Source organism: Rhinoraja longicauda, chromosome 1 (assembly GCF_053455715.1).
Source record: "Rhinoraja longicauda isolate Sanriku21f chromosome 1, sRhiLon1.1, whole genome shotgun sequence".
Lineage (NCBI taxonomy): Eukaryota > Metazoa > Chordata > Chondrichthyes > Rajiformes > Arhynchobatidae > Rhinoraja > Rhinoraja longicauda.
The window spans coordinates 8,709,648-8,736,005 of record NC_135953.1 but is presented as its reverse complement, the minus strand read 5'-3'; the positions used below and the strand labels follow the sequence as shown (position 1 = coordinate 8,736,005).

The window sequence follows — 26,358 nt, the reverse complement described above, 5'->3', positions numbered from 1 at the left end:
CTCCAAAGACGTACAGGTATGTAGGTTAATTGACTGGGTAAATGTAAAAATTGTTCCTAGTGTGTGTAGGATAGTGTTAATGTGCGGGGATCGCTGGGCGGCGCGGACTCGGTGGGCCGAAGGGCCTGTTTCTGCACTGCATCTCTAAATCTAAATCTAAATATTATTGAACTAAACTAAACATCTCTTTTTTTACCTCTGCCACCCTCACCTCAAAGCTCTGTCATCTAGTATTTTTTTACCTCAAGATGGCGCCCAACCCAGGCCACTCTGCGTGTGCTGGTCACGAAAGTGGATCTGCAATCACGCATTACAATCGCTCCACTCTTTTAAATCTCTACTCCGACGGCAACATTTCTTACTTTAACGGTGATCGTTATTGTCGTGATTCCTAAGAGATGCATGGGAGGTGGGCTTGGAGGGGAGGATGCTCCTCAAACTGTGGAGCATCCTGGACAATACAGCTCACCCCCTCCATGACACACTGGTCATCCTGTGGAGCACCTTCAGCAACAGACTGGTTCCACCAAGATGCAGCACAGAACGCCACAGGAGATCGATCCTTCTGCCCTGTGGCTATCAAACCGTACAACTCCCCCCCCCTTCTGTCGTGGGGTAGACTGACTCCCCTTCTCCCCCCCTCCCCTCTCCCCAATCTTTGCACATCCCCAATCCTGGCCACTTGTCACTTTGATTTCATGTTTCACGTATCTTGTTGTGTTTTAAGACTGTTGGCAGACCAATTTCCCCTCCTGGGATAAATAAAGTTCTATCGTATCGTAACGTATAACGTTTGATTTTTTTAATTTCCATATCTGAGGAAAGACATTCTAGCCTTAGAGGGAGTACAGAGAAGGTTCACCAGATTGATCCCTGGGATGGCAGGACTTTCATATGAAGAAAGACTGGATAGACTCGGCTTGTACTCGCTGGAATTTAGAAGACTGAGGGGGGATCTTATAGAAACTTACAAAATTCTTAAGGTGTTGGACAGGCTAGATGCGGGAAGATTGTTCCCGATGTTGGGGAAGTCCAGAACCAGGGGTCACAGCTTAAGGATAAGGGGGAAGTCTTTTAGGACCGAGATGAGAAAACATTTCTTCACACAGAGAGTGGTGAATCTGTGGAATTCTCTGCCACAGAAGGTAGTTGAGGCCAGTTCATTGGCTATATTTAAGAGGGAGTTAGATGTGGCCCTTGTGGCTAAAGGGATCAGGGGGTATGGAGAGAAGGCAGGTACATGTTACTGAGTTGGATGATCAGCCATGATCATATTGAATGGCGGTGCAGGCTCGAAGGGCCGAATGGCCTACTCCTGCACCTATTTTCTATGTTTCTATGATGGGAAAAAGGTTCTGAATGAATGAATACTTTATTGTCACATGAGACAAGTCACAGTGAAATTCTTTGCTTGACCAGAAGATAGACTGTCTGCCATGTCTATGCCTCTCATAATTTCCATTATCCCATTGAGCAGGTGTATGATTCCACTGCTTGGAAGTCCACGCTGGGCGTTTTTTTCTTCCGCTGGCTTCCGATTATTCTCTTTGATTATTCTCATTGATTGATTGTTCTCTCTCCGTTCCCCACGACAGAAGAGCACAAAGACTGCCATCGAAGTCGGCAGAACCTTTGCCACCATGTTCACCGACATGAACTTCCGTCAGAAGCTCTCCGAAGCCAAGACAAAGGAGGAGTTCAAAGAGACTCTACTTCTTCAGCGGCACCTTCTGATGGTGATCCACAGCGAGCCGAGCAAGGAAGAAGAGTCGAAGGAAAAGGAGCAAGATAAATGCTCTCAGGTACCAGAATTTAGAGTGATGCAGCTTAGAAACAGGCCCTTCAGATCAACATGCCCACACCGGCCAACATGTCCCAACTACACTGGGCAGCACGGTGGCGCAGCGTGAGAGTTGCTGCCTTACAGCGAATGCAGCGCCGGAGACCTGGGTTAATTGGCTTGGTAAATGTAAAAATTGTCCCTAGTGGGTATAGGATTGTGTTAATATGCAGTGATCGCTGGTCGGCGCGGGCCCGGTGGGCCGAAAGGACCTGTTTCCGCGCTGTATCTCTAAACTAAACTACACTGGTCCAACATGCCTGCATTTGGTCCATATCCCTCCAAACCTGTCCTTTCCATGTACCTGTCTAACTATTTCCAAAATGTTGTGATAGTCTATGCCTCAACTACCTCCTCTGGCAGCTTGTTCCGTACACCCACCACGCTTTGTGTAGAAAAAGTTACCCCTCAGGTTCCTATTAAATCTTTTCCACTTCACTTTAAACCTAAGGTATCACAAAATGCTGGAGTAACTCAGCGGGTCAGGCAGTATCTCTGGAGTGAAGGAATGGGTGACATTTCGGGCCGAGACCCTTCTTCAGACCCATGTGCTCTCTTCCTCGATTCACCCATTCTGAGCAAGAGACTCTGTGCGTCTACATGATCTATTCCTCCCATGATTTTGTACACCTCTCTAAGATCAGCCCTCATCCTCCTGCGCTCCAAGGAATAGAGTCCCAGCCTGAACCCTTGAGCTCAGGCCCTCGAGTGCCTTTAAAACTACAGGAGGAGGTGGCTGTTCGGCCCATTGGAGGGATGCCAGCTCCTAGCTAGGGGGGCAATCTTACAAAAGCCATTCCCCCTCTCCTCCTTTCCATGCGCCCCAACAACATATGGCTCATTAGACAGCACAGTGGCACAGTCTGGCAACATCCTGGTAAATCTTCTCTACCCTTTCCAGCTTGACAACATCTTTCCTATAACATGGTGCTCAGAACTGAACACAATGCTCTAAATGCGGCCTCACCAACAGAAATAACTGCAACATGACCTCCCAGCATTTATACCCAATACTCCTGACAGATGAAGGCCAATGTGCCAAAAGGCTGTTGACCGTCCTATCTACCTACGACTCCACCTTCAATCTGCATGCATTGTGAAGCATCTTGATATGAGTCATAGGAGTAGAATTAGGCCATTCGGCCCATCAAACCTACTCCGCCATTTAATCATGGCTGATCTATCTTTCCATCTCAACCACATTCTCCTGCCACGAGGATGTTGCCAGGACTAGAGGGTGTGAGCTACAGGGAGAGGTTGAGTAGGCCGGGTCTTTATTCCATGGAGCGCAAGAGGATGAGGGGTGATCTTATAGAGGTGTACAAAATCATGAGAGGAATAGATCGGATAGATGCACAGAATCTCTTGCCCAGATTTGCTGCCTGACCCCGCTGAGTTACTCCAGAATTTTGTGATACCTTTGACATAGAGGGGAAGGTATCACACCCTCTAGTGGCTCACACCCTCTAGTACAGTTTCTACCCAGCTGTTATCAGGCAGCTGAACCATCCTACCGCAACTAGACAGCAGTCCCGAACTACTATCTACCAGATTGGAGACCTTCGGCCTATCTTTGGCATTTAAGAAGGGTCTCGACCCGAAACGTCACCCATTCCTTCTCTCCTGAGATGCTGCCTGACCTGCTGAGTTACTCCAGCATTTTGTGAATAAATACCTTCGATTTGTACCAGCATCTGCAGTTATTTTCTTATAAAACGAAATGCTCCCTCTGCTTTCTGCACCATCCGCTCGCTTCCCTGTGCCGGGCCGCAGATGTGTTTCTGAAGATGATTGCGTCCTTATTGACATTAAAGAGGAGAAGAAAACAAATCCCCTGGCAAAGCGGCCAGACCTTGTGCGAGTGGGTCTTGAAGTAATTGCTTTTGCGAAAGGTGCCGTAGAAATGTTGCAACGAGAGCCAAGTGCAATACAAAGAGAGATGTTTGTTCAGTGGAACAGAGCGCTCCACAGTTTCTCTTTTCTAACTGGAGTACGCTGTGTGAGACAGACAAAAGGACACACACAGACACACACACACACACACACACACACACACACACACACACACACACACACACATAAAATAAATTGGGTTCCCCAACAGCTTGGAGAACCCGTGGCCAAAAGCCGCTGTTAATTGGCAGCAGGTGCCATGTGCCTCGTTCTATGCCAGCTTTGCTGGTACGCGGGTGGGGTGTGGTATAGGATATGGCTGCACACTCCTTGTCAGTAGCCGCACTGCTTTCTTTTGTTGGCCCGAAGACTTAGCAGTGCTCGTCAAGAAGTTGCATTCATTTTTGACCTTGTGTGTTTGTGTCCATTTTAAGATTTGGGCGTGAGGTGTGTGCGTAGGTTTTGCACTCCCATTCGTGAGATCCCCACTCCCCAAGATCATACTGAGGGGTAGCTGTGTCGTCAAACGGGCCCAGCAGAGTCTAAACCCTCTATATTTGTTGGAGAGAACTGCAGATGCTGGTTTACACCGAAGATGGACACAAATTGCTGGAGCCGCCAAGCGGGACAGGCCCCTTCTCTGGAGAGAAGGAATGGGCGACGTTTCCAGTTGGGTCGAGTCTGAGGAAGGGTCTCGACCCGAAACGTCACCCACGACGTCAGAGAGATGGGTTCAATCCTCACCTCAGCGGGACAGGCAGCATCTCCGGAGAGAAGGAATGGGTGATGTTTTGGGTCGAGACCCTTGAATCCTCAGTCTGAAGAAGGGCCTCAACCTGAAACGTCACCCATTCCTTCTCTCCAGAGATGCCGCCTGTCCCGCTGAGTTACTCCAGCATTTTGTGTCCGAACCTTCCATAGAAGTGTTCAGTGTTGGGTTTAGTTTATTGTCACGTGTACCGAGGTACAGTGAAAAGCATCTTATTGCGTGCTAACCAGTCAGCAGAAAGACTACACATGATTACAATCGAGCCGTTCACAGTGTAAATGGAATAACGTTTAGTGCAAGTTAAAGTCCAGCATAGTATAATTAAAGATATTCCGAGGGTCTACAATGAGGTAGATGGTAGCTCAGGACTGCTCTCTAGTTGTTGATAGGTTGGTTCAGTTGCCTGGTAACAGCCGGGAGGAAACTGTCCCCGAATCTGGAGGTGTGCGTTTTCACACTTCTGTACCTCTTGCCTGATGGGGGAGGGGAGAAGAGGGAGTGACTGGGGTGAGACTCGTCCTTGATTGTACTGGTGGCCTTGCCGAGGCAGCGCGAGGTGTAGACTGTCAATGGAAGGGAGATCGACAAACTGCTGGAGTATCTCAGCGGGTCAGGCAGCATCCCTGGAGAGAAGGAATGGGTGACGTTTCGGGTCGAGAAGGGAGGTTGGTTTGTGTGATGGTCTGGGCCGTGTCCACTTTTCTCTGCACTTTCTTGCGGTCTTGGATGGAGCTGGATGTTGGAAGAGCGTGGGGTGTTGAATCGATGTACTGGCCAACATTTCACATCTACCAGAAAGCCAAGTAATTGTTGCAAGAACTTGCCGGGCACAAATTGTCCGACATGCTTTGAACGTTGAGGCAGCAGCATTTCAGAGTCCACTTTGTGAGGTGGAAAATGTTTTGGAAGGCCCGAGGCTATTTTATTTTATTATGGTTGTCATGTGTACCGAGGTACAGAGAAAGACTAGGACTGTCTACCCTGGAGCATACAAGGCTCGAGTGACCTTAAAGAGGTTTATAAAATCATGAGGGATGCACGGTGGCGCAGCGGTAGAGTTGCTGCCTTACAGCAAATGCAGCGCCGGAGACCCGGGTTCCATCCTGACTACTGGTGCTGTCTGTATGGAGTTTGTACGTTCTCCCCATGACCTGCTTGGGTTTTCTCCAAGATCTTCGGTTTCCTCCCACACTCAAAAGACGTACAGGTTTGTATGTTAATTGGCTTGGTATAAATGTAAAAATTGTCCCTAGTGAGTGTAGGATAGTGTTAATGTGCGGGGATCGCTGGTCGGCGCGGACCCGGTGGGCCGAAGGGCCTGTTTCCGTGCTGTATCTCTAAACTAAACTACTGTACATACAGTGAATGGTTGCAGTGTTTTTCCCAGGATGAGGGTGTTTAAAACTAGTTAATGTACGTACGAAGGAACTGCAGATGCCGGTTTAAACAGAAGATAGATACATAAAGCTGGAGTAACTCAGCGGGCAGGCAGCATACGATACGATACAATAGAACTTTATTTACGCCAGGATGGAAATTGATCTGCCAATAGTCATAAAACACAAGACACGTGAAACATGAAATTAAAGAGACGCGTGGAAATGATTGGGGCTGTGCAAAGATTGGGGGGGGGGTGGTGTGGGAGGGGGAGGGGGAGGCAGTCTCAGTCTACCCCACGACAGAAGGGGGAGGAGTTGTACGGTTTGATAGCCACAGGGAAGAAGGATCTCCTGTGGCGTTCTGTGCTGCATCTTGGTGGAGCCAGTCTGTTGCTGAAGGTGCTCCTCAGGTTGGCCAGTGTGTCATGGAGGGGGTGAGCTGTATTGTCCAGGATGCTCCGCAGTTTGAGGAGCAACCTCCCCTCCAAGCCCACCCACCCCCCCCCCATGGATCTCTAGAGAAAAGAATAGGTGAGATTCCAGGTCGAGACCCTTTTACAGACTTAGTTTATTATTGTCATATGAGCCGAAGTGCAGTGAAAACTTTTTGTTGTTGCGTGTTATCCAGTCAGAAAAAAGACTATCTATATACTAAAACTCTCATTTGTTATCTTGTTTGTGACTGAACTTCAGCCAAAACGGTACACGGTAGCACGACAATTTTAGGCCCACCTTACTCACCATTGTCACTTTAGTGATAATGCAAGTAGTTTTATTGAAATTGGTGTTATATTTTTTAAGTTATTCACATTTTTAAGTTTAAAAGGAGGGGAGGGGGAGGGGGGAGTGGGGGAGAAGGGAGAGGGGTTGGGGGGGGGGGGTTGAGGGGGGGGGGGGAGGAGAGGGTGCTGCACCAATGCAGGAGAGGTTTGGGCCCAACGGGTCCACTTGGTCTAGTACTTGATTAAAATCAAGCCGTCCACAGTGTACAGAAACAAACTAAAGGGAATAATGTTTTGTGCAAGATAAAGTCCGATTCAAGATAGTCCGAGGGCTTCCAATGAGGTGGATGGGAGGTCAGGACCACTCTGGTTGTGTAGGAAAGAACTGCAGATGCTGGTTTAAACCGAAGATAGATACACAAAGCTGGAGTGACTCAGTGAGACAGGCAGCATCTCTGGAGTGAAGGGTCTTGACCCGAAGCGTCACCCGTTCCTTCGCCCCAGTGATGCTGCCTGTCCCGCTGAGTTACTCCATCATTTTAGACAATAGACAATAGATGCAGGAGGAGGCCATTCGGCCCTTCGAGCCAACACCGCCATTCAATGTGATCATGGCTGATCATTCTCAATCAGTACCCCGTTCCTGCCTTCTCCCCATACCCCCTGACTCCGCTATCCTTAAGAGCTCTATCCAGCTCTCTCTTGAATGCATTCAGAGAATTGGCCTCCACTGCCTTCTGAGGCAGAGAATTCCACAGATTCACAACTCTCTGACTGAAAAAGTTTTTCCTCATCTCAGTTCTAAATGGCCTACCCCTAATTTCTTAAACTGTGGCCCCTTGTTCTGGACTCCCCCAACATTGGGAACATGTTTCCTGCCTCTAACGTGTCCAATCCCTTAATAATCTTATACGTTTCGATAAGATCTCCTCTCATCCTTCTAAATTCCAGTGTATACAAGCCTAGTCGTTCCAGTCTTTCAACATATGATAGTCCCGCCATTCCGGGAATTAACCTAGTAGACCTACGCTGCACGCCCTCAATAGCAAGAAGGGCATTTTGTGTCTCTCTTCCGCTCTCTAGTTGTGGCAGGGTGGTTATGAAGGGCATTGGCGTCTGAGGGAACAGTGGCATCAAATAGCTCCTACTATATACATGGTCTCAAACCATGACGTGGGCAAGGAACGGGGCAAATAGATACCAGTTTCCACAACCTGATCAGAGGGAACTGGCCAGACATGGTTACAGATCGGTGATGGAATGAGCCCAATTACCTGAAGTGACAGCCAAGAAGGCACGCCATTGACTCTACTTTGGAGAACAAGTTCACGAGGAATAGGAGTAGAATTAGACCATTCGGCCCATCAACACGGTGGGGGCACGGTGGCGCAGCGGTAGAGTTGCTGCCTTACAGCGAATGCAGCGCCGGAGACTCGGGTTCGATCCTGACTACGGACGCTGTCTGTACGGAGTTTGTACGTTCTCCCCGTGACCTGCGTGGGTTTTCTCCGAGATCTTCGGTTTCCTCCCACACTCCAAAGACGTACAGGTTTGTAGGTTAATTGACTCGGTAAATGTAGAAATTGTCCCTAGTGTGTGTAGGATAGTGTTAATGTGCGGAGATCGCTGGGCGGCGCGGACTCGGTGGGCCGAAGGGCCTGTTTCCGCGCTGTATCTCTAAAATCGAAAAATCGAAAAAATCGAAAATCTATGCCTACTCCACCATTCAATCATGGCTGATCTATCTCTCCCTCCTAACCCCATTCTCCTGCCTTCTCCCCATAACCCCTGACAGCCGTACTAATCAAGAAATCTAGAATGAAACTTGACATGACTCCAATGTTTCTTACAAACTAGGACCAGAGGTCATAGTCTTAGAATGAAAGGACATTCCTTTAGGAAGGAGATAAGCAGGAATTTCTTCACTCAGAGGGTGGTGAATCTGTGGAAGTCTTTGCTACAGAAGGCTGTGGAGGCCAAGTCAGTGGATATTTCTACGGCAGAGATGGATAGATTCCTGATTAGTACGGGTGTCAGAAGTTATGGGGAGAAGGCAGGAAAAAGATGGGGTTGAGAGGGAAAGATAGATCAGCCATGATTGAAACGTTGACCAGACTTGATAGGCCGAATGCCCTAATTTTGCTCCTATCACTTATGGACATGAACATATTAAACGTGTACAGATCCACCCAAGCAAAGCCACCAACATAATCAAGAACGAGTCATTCCCAGTCACTCCCTCATCCCCCATCAGGCAAGAGGTACAGAAGTCAAGTCAAGTCAATTTTATTTGTATAGCACATTTAAAAACAACCCACGTTGACCAAAGTGCTGCACATCTGATTAGGAAAAAAAAAAAGAAACAACATACAGTGGCAGGCAGCCAAACACAACGGCGCGGCCATCTTGAACAAAATGTTTAACTAAAGCAGAATGGTGTCCCGCGGCCGCGGTTGGTCCAGGACCGATTGGTGATATTTATGCCCAGGAGCCAGAAACTCTCGACCATTTCCATTTTGTGAAAACGCACTCCTCCAGATTAAGGGACAGTTTCTTCCGCTGTTATCAGGCAATTGAATCATCCTACCACTGACTAGAGATCATTTCTGACCTCCCATCTACCTCATTGGAGACCCTCGCACTATCTTTAATCAGACTTCACTGGGCTTTATTTTGCATTAAACGTTATTCCCGTTATCCTGTATCTGTACAATGTGGACAGGTCGATTGTAATCAAGTATAGTCTTTCTGCTGACTGGTTAGCATGCAACAAAGGCCTTTCACTGTACCTCGGTACACGTGACAAAAAACTGAACTAATGTGGGAAGCGTACTGTCGAGTTGCATCACTACTTGGTTTGGGAACAGCCCTGCCCAAGACTGCAAGAAATTGCAAAAAGTTATGGATGTATCGCAGTCCATCACACAGACCAGTCTCCTCACCGTTGAAGAAACCTTGACGTGCATCTGGGAATCAGATATAAAGGTAACTCACAAAGTATAGGATCAAGGCAGAGAACTTATTTGGGGCGGCGCGGTGGCGCAGCAGTAGAGCTACTGCCTTACAGCGCCAGAGACCCGTGATCGATCCTGACTATGGGTGCTTATCTGTATGGAGTTTGTATGTTCTCCCCATGACCTGCGTGGGTTTTCTCCGAGATCTTCGATTTCCTCCCACACTCTAAAGGCGTACAGGATTGTAGGCCAATTGGCTTGGTAAATGTTAAAGAAATTGTCCCTACTGTGTGTAGGATAGTGTTAATGTGCAGGGATCACTGGTCGGTGCAGGCTCAGTGGGCCGAAGGGCCTGTTTCCGCGCTGTGTCTCGACACTAAACTAAACTTTTATTGGTAACTGGACCAAGTGGACCCGTTGGGCCCAAACCTCTCCTGCAGTGGAGCACCCCCTCTCCTCCTCCCCCCTCTCCTCCACCCCCCTCTCCTCCTCCCCCTCTCCTCCTCCCCCTCTCCTCCTCCCCCCTCTCCTCCTCCTCCCTCTCCTCCTCCCCCCTCTCCTCCCCCCTCTCCACCTCCTCCCTCTCCTCCTCCCCCTCTCCTCCTCCCCCTCTCCTCCTCCCCCCTCTCCTCCTCCTCCCTCTCCTCCTCCCCCCTCTCCTCCCCCCTCTCCACCTCCTCCCTCTCCTCCTCCCCCCCTCTCCTCCTCCCCCTCTCCTCTTCCCCCCTCTCCTCCTCCCCCTCTCCTCCTCCCCCCTCTCCTCCTCCCCCCTCTCCTCCCCCCTCTCCTCCTCCTCCCTCTCCTCCTCCCCCCTCTCCTCCTCCCCCCTCTCCTCCTCCCCCCTCTCCTCCTCCCCCCCCAGAACTTGGCAGGTGTCACCATTTTAATCCTCTCGTCTGGGATTAATGTTGGTGAACAGGAACCCGACACAGGCTACCTTGAAGAATGACTTTGTTAAAAAACCACTCGGGATTTTATGATGATTTTAGACCAGAATTAAAGGGCGTTCTTTTAGGAAGGAGATGAAGAGAAATTTCTTTAGCCTGAGGATGGTGAATCTGTGGAATTCTTTGCCACAGAAGGCTGTGGAGGCCAAGTCAGTGGATATATTGAAAGCAGAGATAAATAGTTTCTTGATTAGTACGGGTATCAGAGGTTGTGGGGAGAAAGCGGGAGAATGGGGTCAGGAGGGAGAGATAGATCAGTGGGGATTGAATGGCGGAGTAGACTTGATGGGCTGAATGGCCTAATTCTACTATTCCTTATGATCTGACAGCTTAGTCTGCCTGGACCTACCCAATCTCCCGGTTACCAAACACTAATTCCCCTTCCCTTTCCCACACTGACCTTTCTGTCCTGGGCCTCCACCATTGTCAGAGTGAGGCCACACACAAATTGAAGGAACAGCATCTCATATTTCGCTTGGGCAGCTTACACCCCAGCAGTATGAATATTCACTTCTCCAACTTCAAGTAACCCTTGCATCCTCTCTCTCTCCGTCCTTCCCCCACCCAAGTCGTACTGCCTCCAAAGTCGTCTTGTTGAGTCTCAGTGTCTGTAACTTGTTTTCACCTGGCCCACAGCAAACAATGGTCTGTTTCCTTTATCATTGTTACTTTTTTATGTATCTTTCATTCATTTGTTCTATATCTCTCTATATCACTGTCTGTGTCTCTCATTTTCCTATCTCAGACTCATTCTGAAGAAAGGTCTCGACCTGAAAAGCCACCTGTTCCTTTCCTCCAGAAATGCTGCCTGAACTGCTGAGTTATTTCAGATTTTTGAGTCTATTTTCAGTTATCGGAGCAGAATTAGGCTCTAATGTCTAATTATGTCTACTCCGCCACTCAAACATGGTTGGTCTATCTTTCCCTCTCAACCCCATTCTCCTGCCTTCTTCCCATAACTCCTGACACCCGTACTAATCAAGAACCTCTCAATCTCTGCCTTAAAAATATCCATTGACTTGGCCTCCACAGCCGTCTGTGGCAAAGAATTCCACAGATTCACCACCCTCTGACTAAAGAAATTCCTTGTCATCTCCTTTGAGAGGAAAGATTTAATTGGAATCTGAGGGGCAACTTTTTTACACAACATTTAGGGCGGCACGGTGGTTCAGCGGTAGAGTTGCTGCCTTATGCCGGAGACCTGGGTTCGATCCCGACTACGGGTGCTGTCGGACGGAGTTTGTACGTTTCTCCGAGATCTTCCGTTTCCTCCCACACTCCAAAGACGTACAGGTAAGTAGGTAAATTGGCTTGGTGTGAATGTAAATTGTCCCTAGTGTGTGTAGGGTAGTGTTAATGTTGCTGGTCGGAGCGGACTGGGTGGGTCGAAGGGCCTGTTTCCGCGTTGTATCTCTAAACTAAACTAAACTAATCAAGTGGTGGGAATATGAAATGAGCTGCCGGAGATAGTTGAGGCAGGTATTATCACAACGTTTAAGAAACATTTAGACCGGTACATGGATAGCATAGGTGTAGAAGGATAAGGGCCAAATGCAGGCGGGTAGGACTAGTGTAGAAGGGGCATGTTGGTCGAAATGGGCAAGTTGGGCCAAAGGGCCTGTTTTCAAGCCATATGACACATTTGGCTCTAATCAGTCTAAAGAAGGGCCCCGACCTGAAACGTCACATATTGTATCCATGTTCTCCAGAGATGCTGCCTGACCTGCTGAGTTCCTCCAGTACCATGTGTTTTTTTTGTTTTTGCAAACCAGCATCTGCAGTTGCTTGTTTCTTAAATGGGATTTCAGTGTGAGATGAGGAGTACAAGCAGGTGCAGAAGTCTGGAAGAGTTGGCTGCCAGCTCAAGGATTTGTTACTTGGCTGTCACGATGACAAGGGGCGGCACGGTGGCGCAGCGGTAGAGTTGCTGCCTTACAGCGCTTGCAGTTCCAGAGATCCGGGTTCAATCCTGACTAGCTTAAGGATAAGGGGGAAGTCTTTTAGGACCGAGATGAGAAAGCTTTTTTTCACACAGAGAGTGGTGAATCTGTGGAATTCTCTGCCACAGAAGGTAGTTGAGGCCAGTTCATTAGCTATATTTAAGAGGGAATTAGATGTGGCCCTTGTGGCTAAAGGGATCAGGGGGTATGGAGATAAGGCAGGTACGGGATGCTGAGTTGGATGATCAGCCATGATCATATTGAATGGCGGTGCAGGCTCGAAGGGCCGAATGGCCTACTCCTGCACCTATTTTCTATGTTTCTACGGGTGCTGTCTGTACGTAACTTTGAACGTTCTCCCCGTGACCTGCGTGGGTTTTCTCCCAGGAGCTCCGGTGTCCTCCCACACTCCCAAAGACGTAGGTTAATTGGCTTTGGGGAAAAAAATTGTAAATTGTCGCTTGTGTGTATAGGACAGTGTTAGTGTACGGGGATCGCCTGTTAGCACGAGCTCGTTGGGCCGAAGGGTTTGTTTCTGCGCTGCATCTCTAAACTAAACTGAATTAAACTAAACACAAGTTTTCTTTTTTTCTGAGCAGGCTCGTAACGTCCTACGTTTCGGTAGGGGGATGATGAAGGACCTAAGGCGCAGGTTGCCCCTCTATCTCTCAGATTATACTGATGGTGAGTAAATGGAGCCTTCTTATTATTGACCGGTGGGCATTGTAATTGTGGTAATGGCTGCTTCCCTGTGAAAAAATAGAAAAGTTACAAGGAATCCTCACTCACTTCTGCTGGAGGGTGAGGGGGAGGTGAGGGGTGAGGGATGGTGAGGGGAAAAAAAGGTTCTGGTTATCTACTCTATCTAAGCCTCTGATAGTAGTTTTATATAATCTCTCAGGACCCCCCTCAGCCTCTGACCGTGCCAGAGAAAACGATCATTACTGTGTGCAGTTTTGGTCTCCAAATTTGAGGAAGGATATTCTTGCTATTGAGGGCGTGCAGCGTAGGTTTACTAGGTTAATTCCCGGAATGGCGGGACTATCATATGTTGAAAGACTGGAGCGACTAGGCTTGTATACATTGGAATTTAGAAGGATGAGAGGAGATCTTATCGAAACGTATAAGATTATTAAGGGGTTGGACACGTTAGAGGCAGGAAACATGTTCCCAATGTTGGGGGAGTCCAGAACAAGGGGCCACAGTTTAAGAATAAGGGGTAGGCCATTTAGAACGGAGATGAGGAAAAACGTTTTCAGTCAGAGTTGTGAATCAGTGGAATTCTCTGCCTCGGAAGGCAGTGGTGGCCAATTCTCTGAATGCATTCAAGAGAGAGCTAGATAGAGCTCTTAAGGATAGCGGAGTCAGGGGGTATGGGGAGAAGGCAGGAACGGGGTACTGATTGAGAATGATCAGCCATGATCACATTGAATGGCGGTGCTGGCTCGAAGGGCCGAATGGCCTCCTCCTGCACCTATTGTCTATTGTCTATTGTCTATTGTAAAAGTTACAAGGAATTCTCACTTCTGCTGGAGGGTGAGGGGGAGGTGAGGGGTGGGGGTTGGTGAGGGGTGGGGGTTGGTGAGGGGAAAAAAGGTTCTGGTTATCTACTCTATCTAAGCCTCTGATAGTAGTCTTATATAATCTCTCAGGACCCCCCTCAGCCTCTGACCGTGCCAGAGAAAACGATCCAATTTGTCCAACCTCTCCTAAAAGCTTTTCCCTCTAATCCAGGTGATATTGTAGTTGTTTAGTTTCGTTTAGTTCAGTTTAGATTAGGGATACATCGCAGAAAAAGGCCTTCAGCCCACTGAGTCCGTGCCAACCAACGATTGCCGTACACTAGCCCTATCCAAAGCACTGGGGACAATTTACAGTTTTACCGAAGCCAATTAACCGACAAGCCTGTACGCCTTTAGAGTGTGATGGAATCCTTGCTTTGCTGGTGATGTCAGTGGTTATTTTACGGCTCCTTTTCCACGGTTAGAACGGAGAACACTGAGCAGGGCAGCACAGGAGCTGGCCTTTTGACTCACTATATGACTAGTTATTTTTACACAAAGGGTTGTAGGTGCACGGTACGAGCTGCCGGAGGAGGTAGTTGAGGCAGGGACCATCATAGTGTTTAAGAAACATTTAGGCAAGTACATCTTTAGAAGGAGGAATTTCTTTAGTCAGTGGGGGCTAGGTCGATGGATATTTTTAAGGCGGAGATTGACGAACTCTTGTTGAGTATGGGGTGACAGAGGTTATGGGGAGAAGGCAGGAGGATGGAGTTAGGAGGGAGAGATAGATCAGCCACGATTTGGATGACGGAGTAGACTTGATGGGCCGAACGGCCTAATTCTGGTCCTTGAACTTATAAATGCAGCATCCCCTCAACCCTCCATTGAAAGGTTCAGCCCCAGATTCTGGGCTTCTGCCCAACAAGTGCCTCAAACAGCAAGAACAACGTTGCCAGAAGCAAAATTCAGTTTTATATTCAATTCTGGACCGACCGAGTTGTTTTCCAAAGCCACATATTTCTCTGCCCAAACATCAGCAAACGCCAGGTCACAGTACAACGTCTGACCCGCCGTGCCAGGGAGTTGCTCGGCACACTTACACACAAAGAAGGTACTTGAGAAAAAAGAAAATAGTTCTACTTTAATAAGGCCTTTTACGCCTGCTGTATAAAAAGGCCGGAAAAACGAATGCGTTTCCTCGCATGTTTTTAACAAGAAATAAGGCAGGAAACACAAATCTCTACCATATCCCAAATAGCAACGATGACGAGCAACAAGATGAGAAGGCCGGGCCTTGTAAAAATCAGCATAATTACATTGGACCGTAAGAAAAAAAGCAGACCCAATTAAGGAACTCAAAATCTGACCTAAGCATAATGGATCAAAAAGATGCCTCCCCTGCTAGTAAATTCTACCGTTTTGCAGTTAAGAGGCTTTTGGATGGGCACAGGGATATGCAGGAAATGGAGGGATATGGGCCACATCCTGGCAGAGGAGATCCATCTGCTCTACAACACTCCCCATAGCCCTACCGTTCACTGTCCCACGTCAGACTTTGAAATATAATTGAATTGGTGAAATCTGAGCATTTACTAACGGTGTGAAATATTTCTTCTTCCACTGCTGCTGGTTTCAGCTCTCGACATCTACCTGCTCAGTTGGAGTTTTGATGGAAATCTAAACTGGCTTGTTCTGTGGGAACTGCAGATGCCGGTCTAAACCGAAGATAGACGCAAAAAGCTGGAGTAACTCAGCGGGACTGGCAGCACCTATGGAGAGAAGGAATGGGTGACGTTTCGGGTCGAGACCCTTCTTCGGTCTCAATAAACGTCACCCATTCCTTCTCTCCAGAGATACTGCCTGTCAATAGACAATAGACAATAGGTGCAGGAGGAGGCCATTCGGCCCTTCGAGCCAGCACCGCCATTCAATGTGATCATGGCTGATCATTCTCAATCAGTACCCCGTTCCTGCTTTCTCCCCATACCCCCTGACTCCGCTATCCTTAAGAGCACTATCTAGCTCTCTCTTGAATGTATTCAGAGAATTGGCCTCCACTGCCATCTGAGGACCGAGATGAGAAAACATTTCTTCACACAGAGAGTGGCGAGTCTGTGGAATTCTCTGCCACAGAAGGTAGTTGAGGCCAGTTCATTGGCTATATTTAAGAGGGAGTTAGATGTGGCCCTTTTTGCTAAAGGGATCAGGGGGTATGGAGAGAAGGCAGGTACAGGCTACTGAGCTGAATGATCAGCCATGATCATATTGAATGGCGGTGCAGGCTCGAAGGGCCGAATGGCCTACTCCTGCACCTATTTTCTATGTTTCTAATTCCACAGATTCACAACTCTCTGACTAAAAAAGTTTTTCCTCATCTCTGTCCTAAATGGCCTACCCCTTATTCTTAAACTGTGGCCCCTGGTTCTGGACTCCCCCAACATTGGGAACATGTTTCCTGCCTCTAACATGTCCAACCCCCCTGTCCCCCTGAGTTACTCCATCTTTTTGCGTCTATCTTGTTCCGAGTCTTTTTTAAACTTTGTTGTTGTGCGGAAATGACCAGCCTTGAGCTTTGCCCTCTGGATTAACTGCAGGTATATTAGGAAAAAACAAGTCCATCAGAAAGTACATCACCACCATCTTGTTCCTGTACTGCATCTGCCTACTGCCGACGATAGCTTTTGGTTCGTTGAATGATGAGCACACGAGAGGGTCAATCGGTAAGTTCTTAGTTCCACCGCTGCTAATTGGAGCTTAGAGTTAAAGTTAGAGTCTGAGTTTACTTTATTGTCGCGTGTACCGAGGTACAGTGAAAGGTTTTTGTCAGGTGCTAACCAGGACGTACACGCCACTGGAAATAAATGGGTCTACTGTGGATAGGGTGAGCAGCTTTAAATACCTGGGAGTCCACATCAAAGAGGATCTGACATGGACAACACACATTGCCGCACTGGTGGGTAAGGCAAAGCAGCGCCTTTACCACCTTAGACAGCTGAGGAAATTCAGAGTGTCTCTGAGGATCCTTCATTGCTTCTACTCTGGGGCTGTAGAGAGCATCCTGTCCGGCAACATCACAGTCTGGTTTGGGAACAGCTCTGCCCAGGACAGGATGGCCCTGCAGAGAGTAGTGCGTTCAGCAGAATGCACCATGGGAACTACACTCGCCCCCCTGCAGGACCTATACATCAGGAGGTGCAGATCGAGAGCAAGCAAGATCATGAGGGACCCCTGCCACCCCAGTAACAGACTGTTCAAGCTGCTACGGTCAGGCAAGCGCCTCCGCTGTCACGCTGTGAAAACAGAGGGAATGAGACGGAGTTTCTTCCCACAGGCCATCAGGACTGTTAACTATTATAACTCCAGGGACTACATTTTCTTTTCTGTATTAATTTAAATTTATATGCTGCAACTGTAATTTTTTTTGCACATTCCGCAGGCATTGCCACTTTCATTTCACTGCACATCGTGTATGTGTATGTGATAAATAAACTTGACTTGACTTGACTATACATGGTTGAGTTTAGTTTGTAGTCACGTGAACTGAGGTACCGTGAAAAGCTTTTGTTGCACGCTAACTGGTCAGCTGAAAGACATTACATGATTACAATCGAACCATCCACAGTACACAGATACATGATAAAGGAAATAACGTGAATAACGTTTAGTGCAGGATAAAGTCCGATCAAAGATAGTCCAAGGGTCTCCAATGAGATAGATAGAAGCACAGGACTGCTCTCTGGCTGTTGATAGGATGGTTCAGTTGCCTGATAACAGCTGGGAAGAAACTGTCCCTGAATCTGGAGGTGTGCTTTTCCACCCTTCTATATCTCTTGCCTGATGGGAGAGAGGAGCAGGGTGAGGGCGGACCTCATTGACAAGGACATAGGTTTAAAGTTAGGGGGGAAAGATTTAATAGGAACCTGAGGGTTACTTTTTTTTTTCTCACAAATAATGGTGGGTGTATGGAACGAGCTGCCCAAGGAGGCAGTTGAGGAAGGTACTATTGCAAGGTTTAAGAAACATTTAGACAGCTACCAGTATAGGTCTAGAAAGATATGGGCCAAATGCGGGCAGGGAGGACCAGTGTAGATGGGACATGTGGCCAGTGTGCACAGGTTGGGCCAAAGGGCCTGATTCTGTGCTGAAACGTCACTGTATGACTATGACTGACTGTGATTTGCATTGTGTAGCATGGCCAGGTTTGCATGTGATACAAAATCAGGAGACAGTTTGGGCTCCAAAGAAAGGTCTGGTAGGACCCAAAGTGCTGGAGTAACTCGGCGGGTCAGGCAGCATCTCTGGAGAACATGGATAGGAAACGTTTCAGGTCGGGACCCTTCCTTAGCCCTCCAGGTGATGTAAGACAAAAGGATTGAAGAGTTGGCATAGCGGTAAAGTTGCTGCCTCACAGTGCCAGAGTCCCGAGTTCCATCCTGATTATGGGTGCTGTCTGTACAGAGTTTGCACGTTCACCCCGTGACCACGTGGGTTTTTCCCGAGTGCTACGGCTTCCTCCAACACTTCAAAGAAGTGCAGGTTTGTAGGTTAATTGGCTTTGGTAAAATTTGTAAATTGTCCCGAGTGTGTGTCGGATAGTGTTAGTGTGTGGGGATTGCTGGTCGGCGCGGATTCGGTGGGCCGAAGGGCCTGTTTCCGCACTGTATCTACTTTGGTGGCAAGAACGGGAAGGTAGATTATTATCTGAATGGTGTCAGGTGAGGAAAAGGGGACGTACAACGAGACTTGGGTGTCCTTGTACATCAGTCACTGAAAGTAAGCGTGCAGGTACAGCAGGCAGTGAAGAAAGCTAATGGCATGTTGGCCTTCATAACGAGAGGAGTTGAGTATAGGAGCAAAGAGGTCCTTCGGCAGTTGTACAGGGCACTGGTGAGACCGCACCTGGAGTATTGTGTGCGGTTTTGGTATCCTAATTTGAGGAAGGACATTCTTGCTATTGAGGGAGTGCCACGTAGGTTCACGAGGTTAATTCCCGGGATGGTGGGACTGACATGAAGGAATGGAATGACTGGGCTAGTATTGACTGGAATTTAGAAGGATGAGAGGGGATCTTATAGAAACATATAGGATTATTAAGTGATTGGACACGCCAGATGCAGGAAACATGTTCCCGATGTTGGGGGAGTCCAGAACCAGGGGCCACAGTTTAAGAATAAGGGGTAGGCCATTTAGAACTGAGATGAGGAAAAACTTTTTCTCCCAGAGAGTTGTGAATTTGTGGAATTTCACTGCCTCAGGAGGCAGTGGAGGTCGATTCACTGGATGCATTCAAAAGAAAGTTAGATAGAGCTCTTAGGGCTAGCGGAATCAAGGGATATGGGGAGAAGGCAGGAACGGGGTACTGATTGTGGATGATCAGCCATGATCACATTGAATGGTGGTGCTGGCTCAAAGGGCCGAATGGCCTACTCCTGCACCTATTGTCTATTGTCTAATGATAGAGCTCCTAGGGCTAGCGGAATCAAGGGATATGGGGAGAAGGCAGGAACGGGGTACTGATTGAGAATGATCAGCCATGATCACATTGAATGGCTCGAAAGGCCAAATGGCCTACTCCTGCACATTGTTTATGTATCTGCTGCACGTATCTCTAAACTAAACTAAAAGTTGCGAATTGTGAAGCTAGAGGAACAAATGTAGGAGGAGGGGGAGGGGAGATACATGTGGGTGGGAGAGTGGGGGTGGGGTGGAGACGGTTGGGGAGGAGTTCCAGCATCTGCAGTTCCATGTTTCTACCTCTTGTATTAGTCAGATAACAACCAACTGTTGAAGAGAAATGTTAAGCTAACTGACTTTGTTTTGCAGATGTGCAGAAAACCATTCTTGCCCAGTGCATTGGAGGAGTGGCCTACGCGGTATTCGCCGGTCAGCCGATGGGGATAGTTTTAACAACGGCCCCTCTGGCATTGTACATACATGGTACGTTGTACCCTCTCACTTTCACCGGGATGCATCACAGCATGGCTGGCAAACAGCTCCGTCCAAGACCACAACGTTTTGCAGATAGTTGCGTTTGCAGCCCAGACCATCGCACAAACCAACCTCCCTTCCAATGACTCCATCTACACCTCGCGCTGCCTCGGCAAGGCCAGCAGCAGAATCAAGGACCAGTCTCACCCCGGTCAACCCCCTCTTCTCCCCTCTCCCATCGGGCAAGAGGTGCAGAAATGTGAAAAAGCACACCTCCAAATTGAGGGGCAGTTTCTTCCCGGCTGTTATCAGGCAACTGAACCGTCCTCTCACCAACGAACGAGCGGTCCTGACCCACCGTCCACCTCATTGGAGACCCTCAGACTATCCTTCATCGGACTTTAGGGCGGCACGGTGGCGCAGCGGTAGAGTTGCTGCTTTGCAGCGAATGCAGCGCCGGAGGCCCGGGTTCGATTCTGACTACGGGTGCCGTCTGTACGTAGTTTGTACGTTCTCCCTGTGACCTGCGCGGGTTTTCTCCGAGATCTTCGGTTTCCCCCTACACTCCAAAGACGTACAGGTCTGTAGGTGAATTGGCTCGGTAAATGTAAAAATTGTCCCTGGTGGGTGTAGGATAGTGTTAGTGTGCGGGGATCGCTGGTCAGCGCCTAAACTAAACTTTACTGGACTTTATCTTGCACTAAACGTTATTCCCTTTATCCTGTATCTGTACACAGTGGACAGTTTTGATTGTAATCATGTATAGTTTTTCCGCTGACTGGTTAGCACACAACAAAAAAGCCTTACACTGTACCTCGGTACACGTGACAATGAACTAAACTGAAACTGAACAAGTTTAATTATGTCTCTCACTGAAGACCTCTCAGACTTCGACTACAGTGACGGGCTTTGCTGGTGTCTCTGCCATGTTCTGGACTATTGCCTCCTAGACTGCCAAGGGAACACGTTTTAGTTTTAATAATAATAATAATAATAATACATTTAATTCATATAGCGCTTTTCAGGATACTCAAAGACGCTTTACAAAACAAACAAGACATAAAAACAAACAAACAAACAAAAGATTTGTCCTGACGGAGAAGCGGCGAACAGACAGCGCCAGCGTCCTCTCACGTCAGGGTCCGGCAGTAGACAATAAAGAACACAAGACACACAATGACAATTTAACACAAACAACCATCACAGTGATTGCTCCAGGCACACCCTCGCTGTGATGGAAGGCAAAGAAAAGTCTTATCTCCTCCTCATTCCTCTCCCGTGGTCAGGCAGTCAAACTGCTGCCTCGAGGCGATCGAGGCTCCCGACTTTTGAAGCCCCCGCCGGGCGATGGAAAGTCCCAGGCCGAGCCGAGCAGGCCAATGAAGGTCCTAAGCCCCCACTGGGGGAAATAGGCCCTTTGTCCCCCCTGGGACCACGCCAGCCATTGATCGCCCCTTCACACTAGTTCTGTGTTATCCCACTACTCGCATCCACTCCCTACACACGAGGGGCAATTTAACAATTAGCCCACAAGCCTGCACGTCTTTGGAGTGTGGGAGGCATCCGGAACATCCAGAGAGAACCCACATGGTCGCAGGGAGAACGTGCAAACTCCGTATAGACAGCACCCCATAGTCAGGATCGAACCCGGGTCTCTGACACTGTAAGGCAGCAACTCTGCCGCTGCGCCACCGTGCTGTCCCAGCCGATAACACCCGAGGTCAGGATCGAACCCGGGTATATCTGGGGCCGTGAGGCAGCAGCTCTACCAGCTGCGCCACCGTGCCGCCCTGGTCTGGTGAAGTGTCGAGACACACAGTGGAAGCGTTCAGGTAGAGTAAAGATGCGTCGCAAAAGAAAGACTCTAGACAGAGAGAGAGAGAGAGAGAGAGAGAGAGAGAGAGAGAGATCCAGCTCAGCAGTGGGCAGTTCAGACCCAACTCACCCATGCCAACCGCAATGCCTGTCTACACTAATCCCATTTTCTGGCATTAGGCCCAATCCCTGCAATACGCCGAAGATGGACACAAAATGCAGGAGTAACTCAGCGTGACAGGCAGCATCTCTGGAGAGAAGGAGTGGGTGGCGTTCCGGGTCGAGACCCTTCTTCAGACTGAGAATCTAGGGAGAGATGGAGAGAGAGATACAGAGACATGGAAGGGTAAGGTGTGAAAACACAGATCAAAGGGGCGATGCTCAAGGAGATGTAGAACGGCACATTGTTAGCTGAGGGGAAGGTGACAAGGAGGCATACAATCAGTAATATTTAATCAGGAGGACAGTGGAACTGGTCAGGGAACTGGGATGGAGAGAGAGGGAAAGCAAGGGAAAGCAAGAGGAAAAAACTTTTTCAGTCAGAGAGTTGTGAATCTGTGGAATTCTCTGCCTCAGAAGGCAGTGGAGGCCAATTCTCTGAATGCATTCGAGAGCTAGATAGAGCTCTTAAGGATAGCGGAGTCAGGGGGTATGGGGAGAAGGCAGGAACAGGGTACTGATTGAGAATGATTGACCCATTGAGTGACTTCAGCACTCTGTGTTTTATTTTTGTAAACTAGCACCTGCAGTTCCTCTTTTCTCGATATGGACTTTAGCAAGGGGTCCTGACCCAAAACATCACCCAAATTGAATGGCGGTCACATTGAATGGCGGTGCTGGCTCGAAGGGCCGAATGGCCTCCTCCTGCACCTATTGTCTGTTGTCTATTGTTACTTGAAGTTGGAGAAATCAAAATTCATACCGCTGGGGTGTAAGCTGCCCAAGTGAAATACGAGGTGGTGTTCCTCCAATTTGTGTTGGGCCTCACTCACTCTGACAGTGGAAGAGGCCCAGAACTAGTACACACAGGTCTCAGGCTTCCAAGGCATCGGTCCACCTCTACATTTTGGCTCTCATCACCAATCTTGCTTTAGATCCAGTTAGCCAACCTGCCATGCTGTTTAACCTGCTGGACCAGTCCATTATACAGGACCTTCTCACATGCCTTACTCAAGTGAAAATGCTTGAGGAACTCAGCGAGGTTGGTAGTATCTGTGGAGGGAATGGCCAGGTGATGTTTTGGGTCAGGACTAAAGTCCATATCGAGAAAAGAGGAACTGCAGGTGCTAAAGTTTACAAAAATAAAACACAGAGTGCTGAAGTCACTCAATGGGTCAGGCAGCATCTCTGGAGGACAGATTGACGAAGGGTCCTGACCCGAAACGTTACCCATCCAAGTCTTCCTCAGAGGCTGTCTGACGACAGAGTTACTCCATCACTTTGTGTGTTTTTTCTCCATATAAATAACGCCTTCAACAATCTTCTTGGGTCACCTGCCAAACTTGAACGACCAAGAAAGCTCACCAACGATTCCTCTTCCTTAGAAGGCTTAGGAAGTTCGGCATGTCCCCTGCAACTCTCACCAACTTCTACAGATGCGCCGTAGAAAGCATTTTATCAGATGCGTCACAGCACGGTTCGGGAATAGGTCTATCCAAGACCGCAAGAAATTTAAGATAATTGCGGACACAGCCCAGACCATCACACAAACCTACCTCCCTTCCATTGACTCAATTTACACCTGACGCTGCCTCGGCAAGGCCAGCAGCATAATCAAGGACCAGTCGCACCCTGGCCACTCCCTCCTCTCCCCTCTCCCATCAGGAAAAAGTATCTGCGAGAAAACACACACCTCCAGATTCAGGGATAACTCCAGATTATCAAGTAAACTGAATCATCCTACTGCAACCAGAGAGCAATCCTGAACTACGATCTGCCTCGTTGGTGACCCGTGATCGGACTTTACTGTCTTAACCTTGCCCTAAACGTTGTTCCCTTATCATGTATCATCTGTATACTGTGGATGGCTCGACTGGTTAGCACGCTAACTGATTAGCACGCAACAAATGCTTTTCACTGTACCTCGGTACACGTGACAATAAACGGAACTGAACTGAGAATTGTCATTCCAATTGTTTCTCTCAGTTTCAACATTCTGTGATTTTGTTTTTGTTTTTTTTGTTTCTCTTTCCAGTGATCCAGGACATCTGTGATGACTACCACCTGAATTTCTTTGCTTTTTATGGCTGCGTTGGTTTGTGGAATAGTTTCTTTTGTGTCCTCTACGGTGTTGGCAACGTAAGTTCATTGAAGAAGTTTTTCAAAAGGTAAGTGGCAATATACGCGTGTCCATTCATTATTCGCCTAATTCCCCCCTCCCCCCCCCCCCCCCCCCCCCCCCACCACCACCTTGTTGATATCTGGTAAGAAATCGGTAGGGGTGGCACATTGGCACAGCGGTCGAGTGATTGCCTCACAGCGCCAGAGACCCGGGTTCGATCCTGACTATGGGTGCAGCATGCACGGAGTTTGTGCCTTCTCACCGTGACTTGCTTGGGGTTTTCTCCGGGACAGACAATAGACAATAGGTGCAGGAGGAAGCCATTCGGCCCTTCGAGCCAGCACCGCTATTCAATGTGATCATGGCTGATCATTCTCAATCAGTACCCCGTTCCTGCCTTCTCCCCATACCCCCTGACTCCGCTATCCTTAAGAGCTCTATCCAGCTCTCTCTTGAATGCATTCAGAGAATTGGCCTCCACTGCCTTCTGAGGCAGAGAATTCCACAGATTCACAACTCTCTGACTGAAAAAGTATTTCCTCATCTCAGTTCTAAATGGCCTGAGTTACTCCAGCATTTTGGGTCTATCTTCGGTCTAAACCAGCATCTGCAGTTTCTTCCAACACGCTCAATCCTCACCTTGTTGGCTGTCTATGCGGAGTTTGCACGTTCTCTCTGTGATGTGTGGGTGCACCCAGACCTTTGGGTGCTCCCGTTTCCTCCCACTCCCCAAAGGCGAGCGGGTTTGTGGATTCATTGGCCTCTGTAAATTGCTGCGTATGTGTAGGGAGTGGATGCAAAACTGGGACAATATACAACTAGTGTAAATGGGTATCAAAACCAGGAACTGCAGATGCTGGCTTACAAAAAAGGGCACAGAGTGCTGGAGTAACTCAGCGGGTCAGGCAGCATCCCAGAAAAACATGGGTAGGTCACGATGCGGGTCAGGACCCTTCTTCAGAATCAGAGTCTCAGAGACTCGGAGGCAAACTCAGAGACTGAAGAAGGGTCCCGACTCGAGACGTCATCTATCCGTGTTCTCCAGAGATGCTGCCTGAGTTACTCCAGCACTTTTTTGCCTTTAATGTGCATGGGTGATCAGTGGTTGGCAACGACTCGGTGGGCCGAAGGGCCTGTTTCCATGCCCTATCTCCAGGCTAAACAAAACCAAGCAAAACTGTTGTTTAATATCATCGGCAGACCATGTCCTGATCTGTCGACTGAAACACCATTGCCTCGCTGCTATTTTATGGAGGGTACAAATACAATTTTTATCATCATTATCATTCGATCTTTCTCTTTGAAAATGCTCAGTGTGTGTGTGTGTGTGTGTGTGGCTGCTTCAAGACTTTCAACGATGACTAATCTGTTGCTCAATCCCCTCTGCAGATCGACGGACGAGATTCTCGCCGTCTTCATATCCGTTGCATTCGTGGTGGACGCTTGTAAAGGTTTGGCCAAAAGTGAGTGTGACTGGTGGTGCAAGTGTTATTTATTTATTTTCCTTCCTTCCCAGTTTCAATTTAGTTTATTGTCACGTGTGCCGAGGTGCAGCGAACAGCTTTTGTCGCGTGCTATCCGGTCAGCGGAAAGACAATACGTGCGCTCCTCGACTTACGACGCTTCGACTTACGATATTCCGACTTTACGATGGTGCACATTCGGTCGAAACCGTACTTCGAATTTTGAATTGTGATCTTTTCCCGGTCTTGCAGACCTGTCTGCCTCACAGACTGGTCGTGTCTACTGCGGTACGATACACTCTGGTGCTGGTGGTCAATGGCAGCGAGCCGCAGCTCCCAGTCAGCCACGATGGGGGGCTGCCATGGCTATGATGTTGGGTGGGTTAGGTGGCGATGATGTTCAGTAGGTTAGGTGGCTGTGATGTTGGGTAGGTTAGATGGCTATGATGTTGGGTGGGTTAGGTGGCTATCTATGATGTTGGGTAGGTTAGGTGGCTATGATGTTCGGTGGGTTAGGTGGCTATGATGTTCGGTGGGTTAGGTGGCGATGATGTTCGGTAGGTTAGGTAGCTATGTACCAGCATCTGCAGTTATTTTCTTATACTACTAGGTGGCTATGATGTTGGGTAGGTTAGGTGGCTATGATGTTCAGTACGTTAGGTGGCTATGATGTTGGGTAGGTTAGGTGGCTATGATGTTGGGTGGGTTAGGTGGGCATGATGTTCAGTAGGTTAGATGGCTATGATGTTCGGTAGGTTAGGTGGCTATGATGTTCGGTAGGTTAGGTGGCTATGATGTTCGGTAGGTTAGGTGGCTATGATGTTCGGTGGGTTAGGTGGCTATGATGTTCGGTAGGTTAGGTGGCTATGATGTTCGGTGGGTTAGGTGGCTATGATGTTCGGTAGGTTAGGTAGCTATGTAC

The 26,358-nt window shown here is 48.4% G+C and overlaps 1 protein-coding gene across 6 annotated transcripts in view; it reads left to right on the top strand.

The window, feature by feature from the left end:
- The window catches only part of slc4a11 (solute carrier family 4 member 11), a 144,147-nt gene that overhangs the window by 92,807 nt on the left and 24,982 nt on the right, over positions 1 to 26,358 (top strand). For all 6 annotated transcript variants that reach the window (XM_078408815.1, XM_078408790.1, XM_078408798.1 and 3 more), the window contains 6 exons: positions 1,596 to 1,802; positions 13,044 to 13,128; positions 16,544 to 16,669; positions 19,773 to 19,886; positions 23,887 to 24,019; positions 25,363 to 25,436. In XM_078408815.1, coding sequence (XP_078264941.1) covers positions 1,596 to 1,802; positions 13,044 to 13,128; positions 16,544 to 16,669; positions 19,773 to 19,886; positions 23,887 to 24,019; positions 25,363 to 25,436 — 739 coding nt within the window. The remainder of the gene's footprint in view (positions 1 to 1,595; positions 1,803 to 13,043; positions 13,129 to 16,543; positions 16,670 to 19,772; positions 19,887 to 23,886; positions 24,020 to 25,362; positions 25,437 to 26,358) is intronic.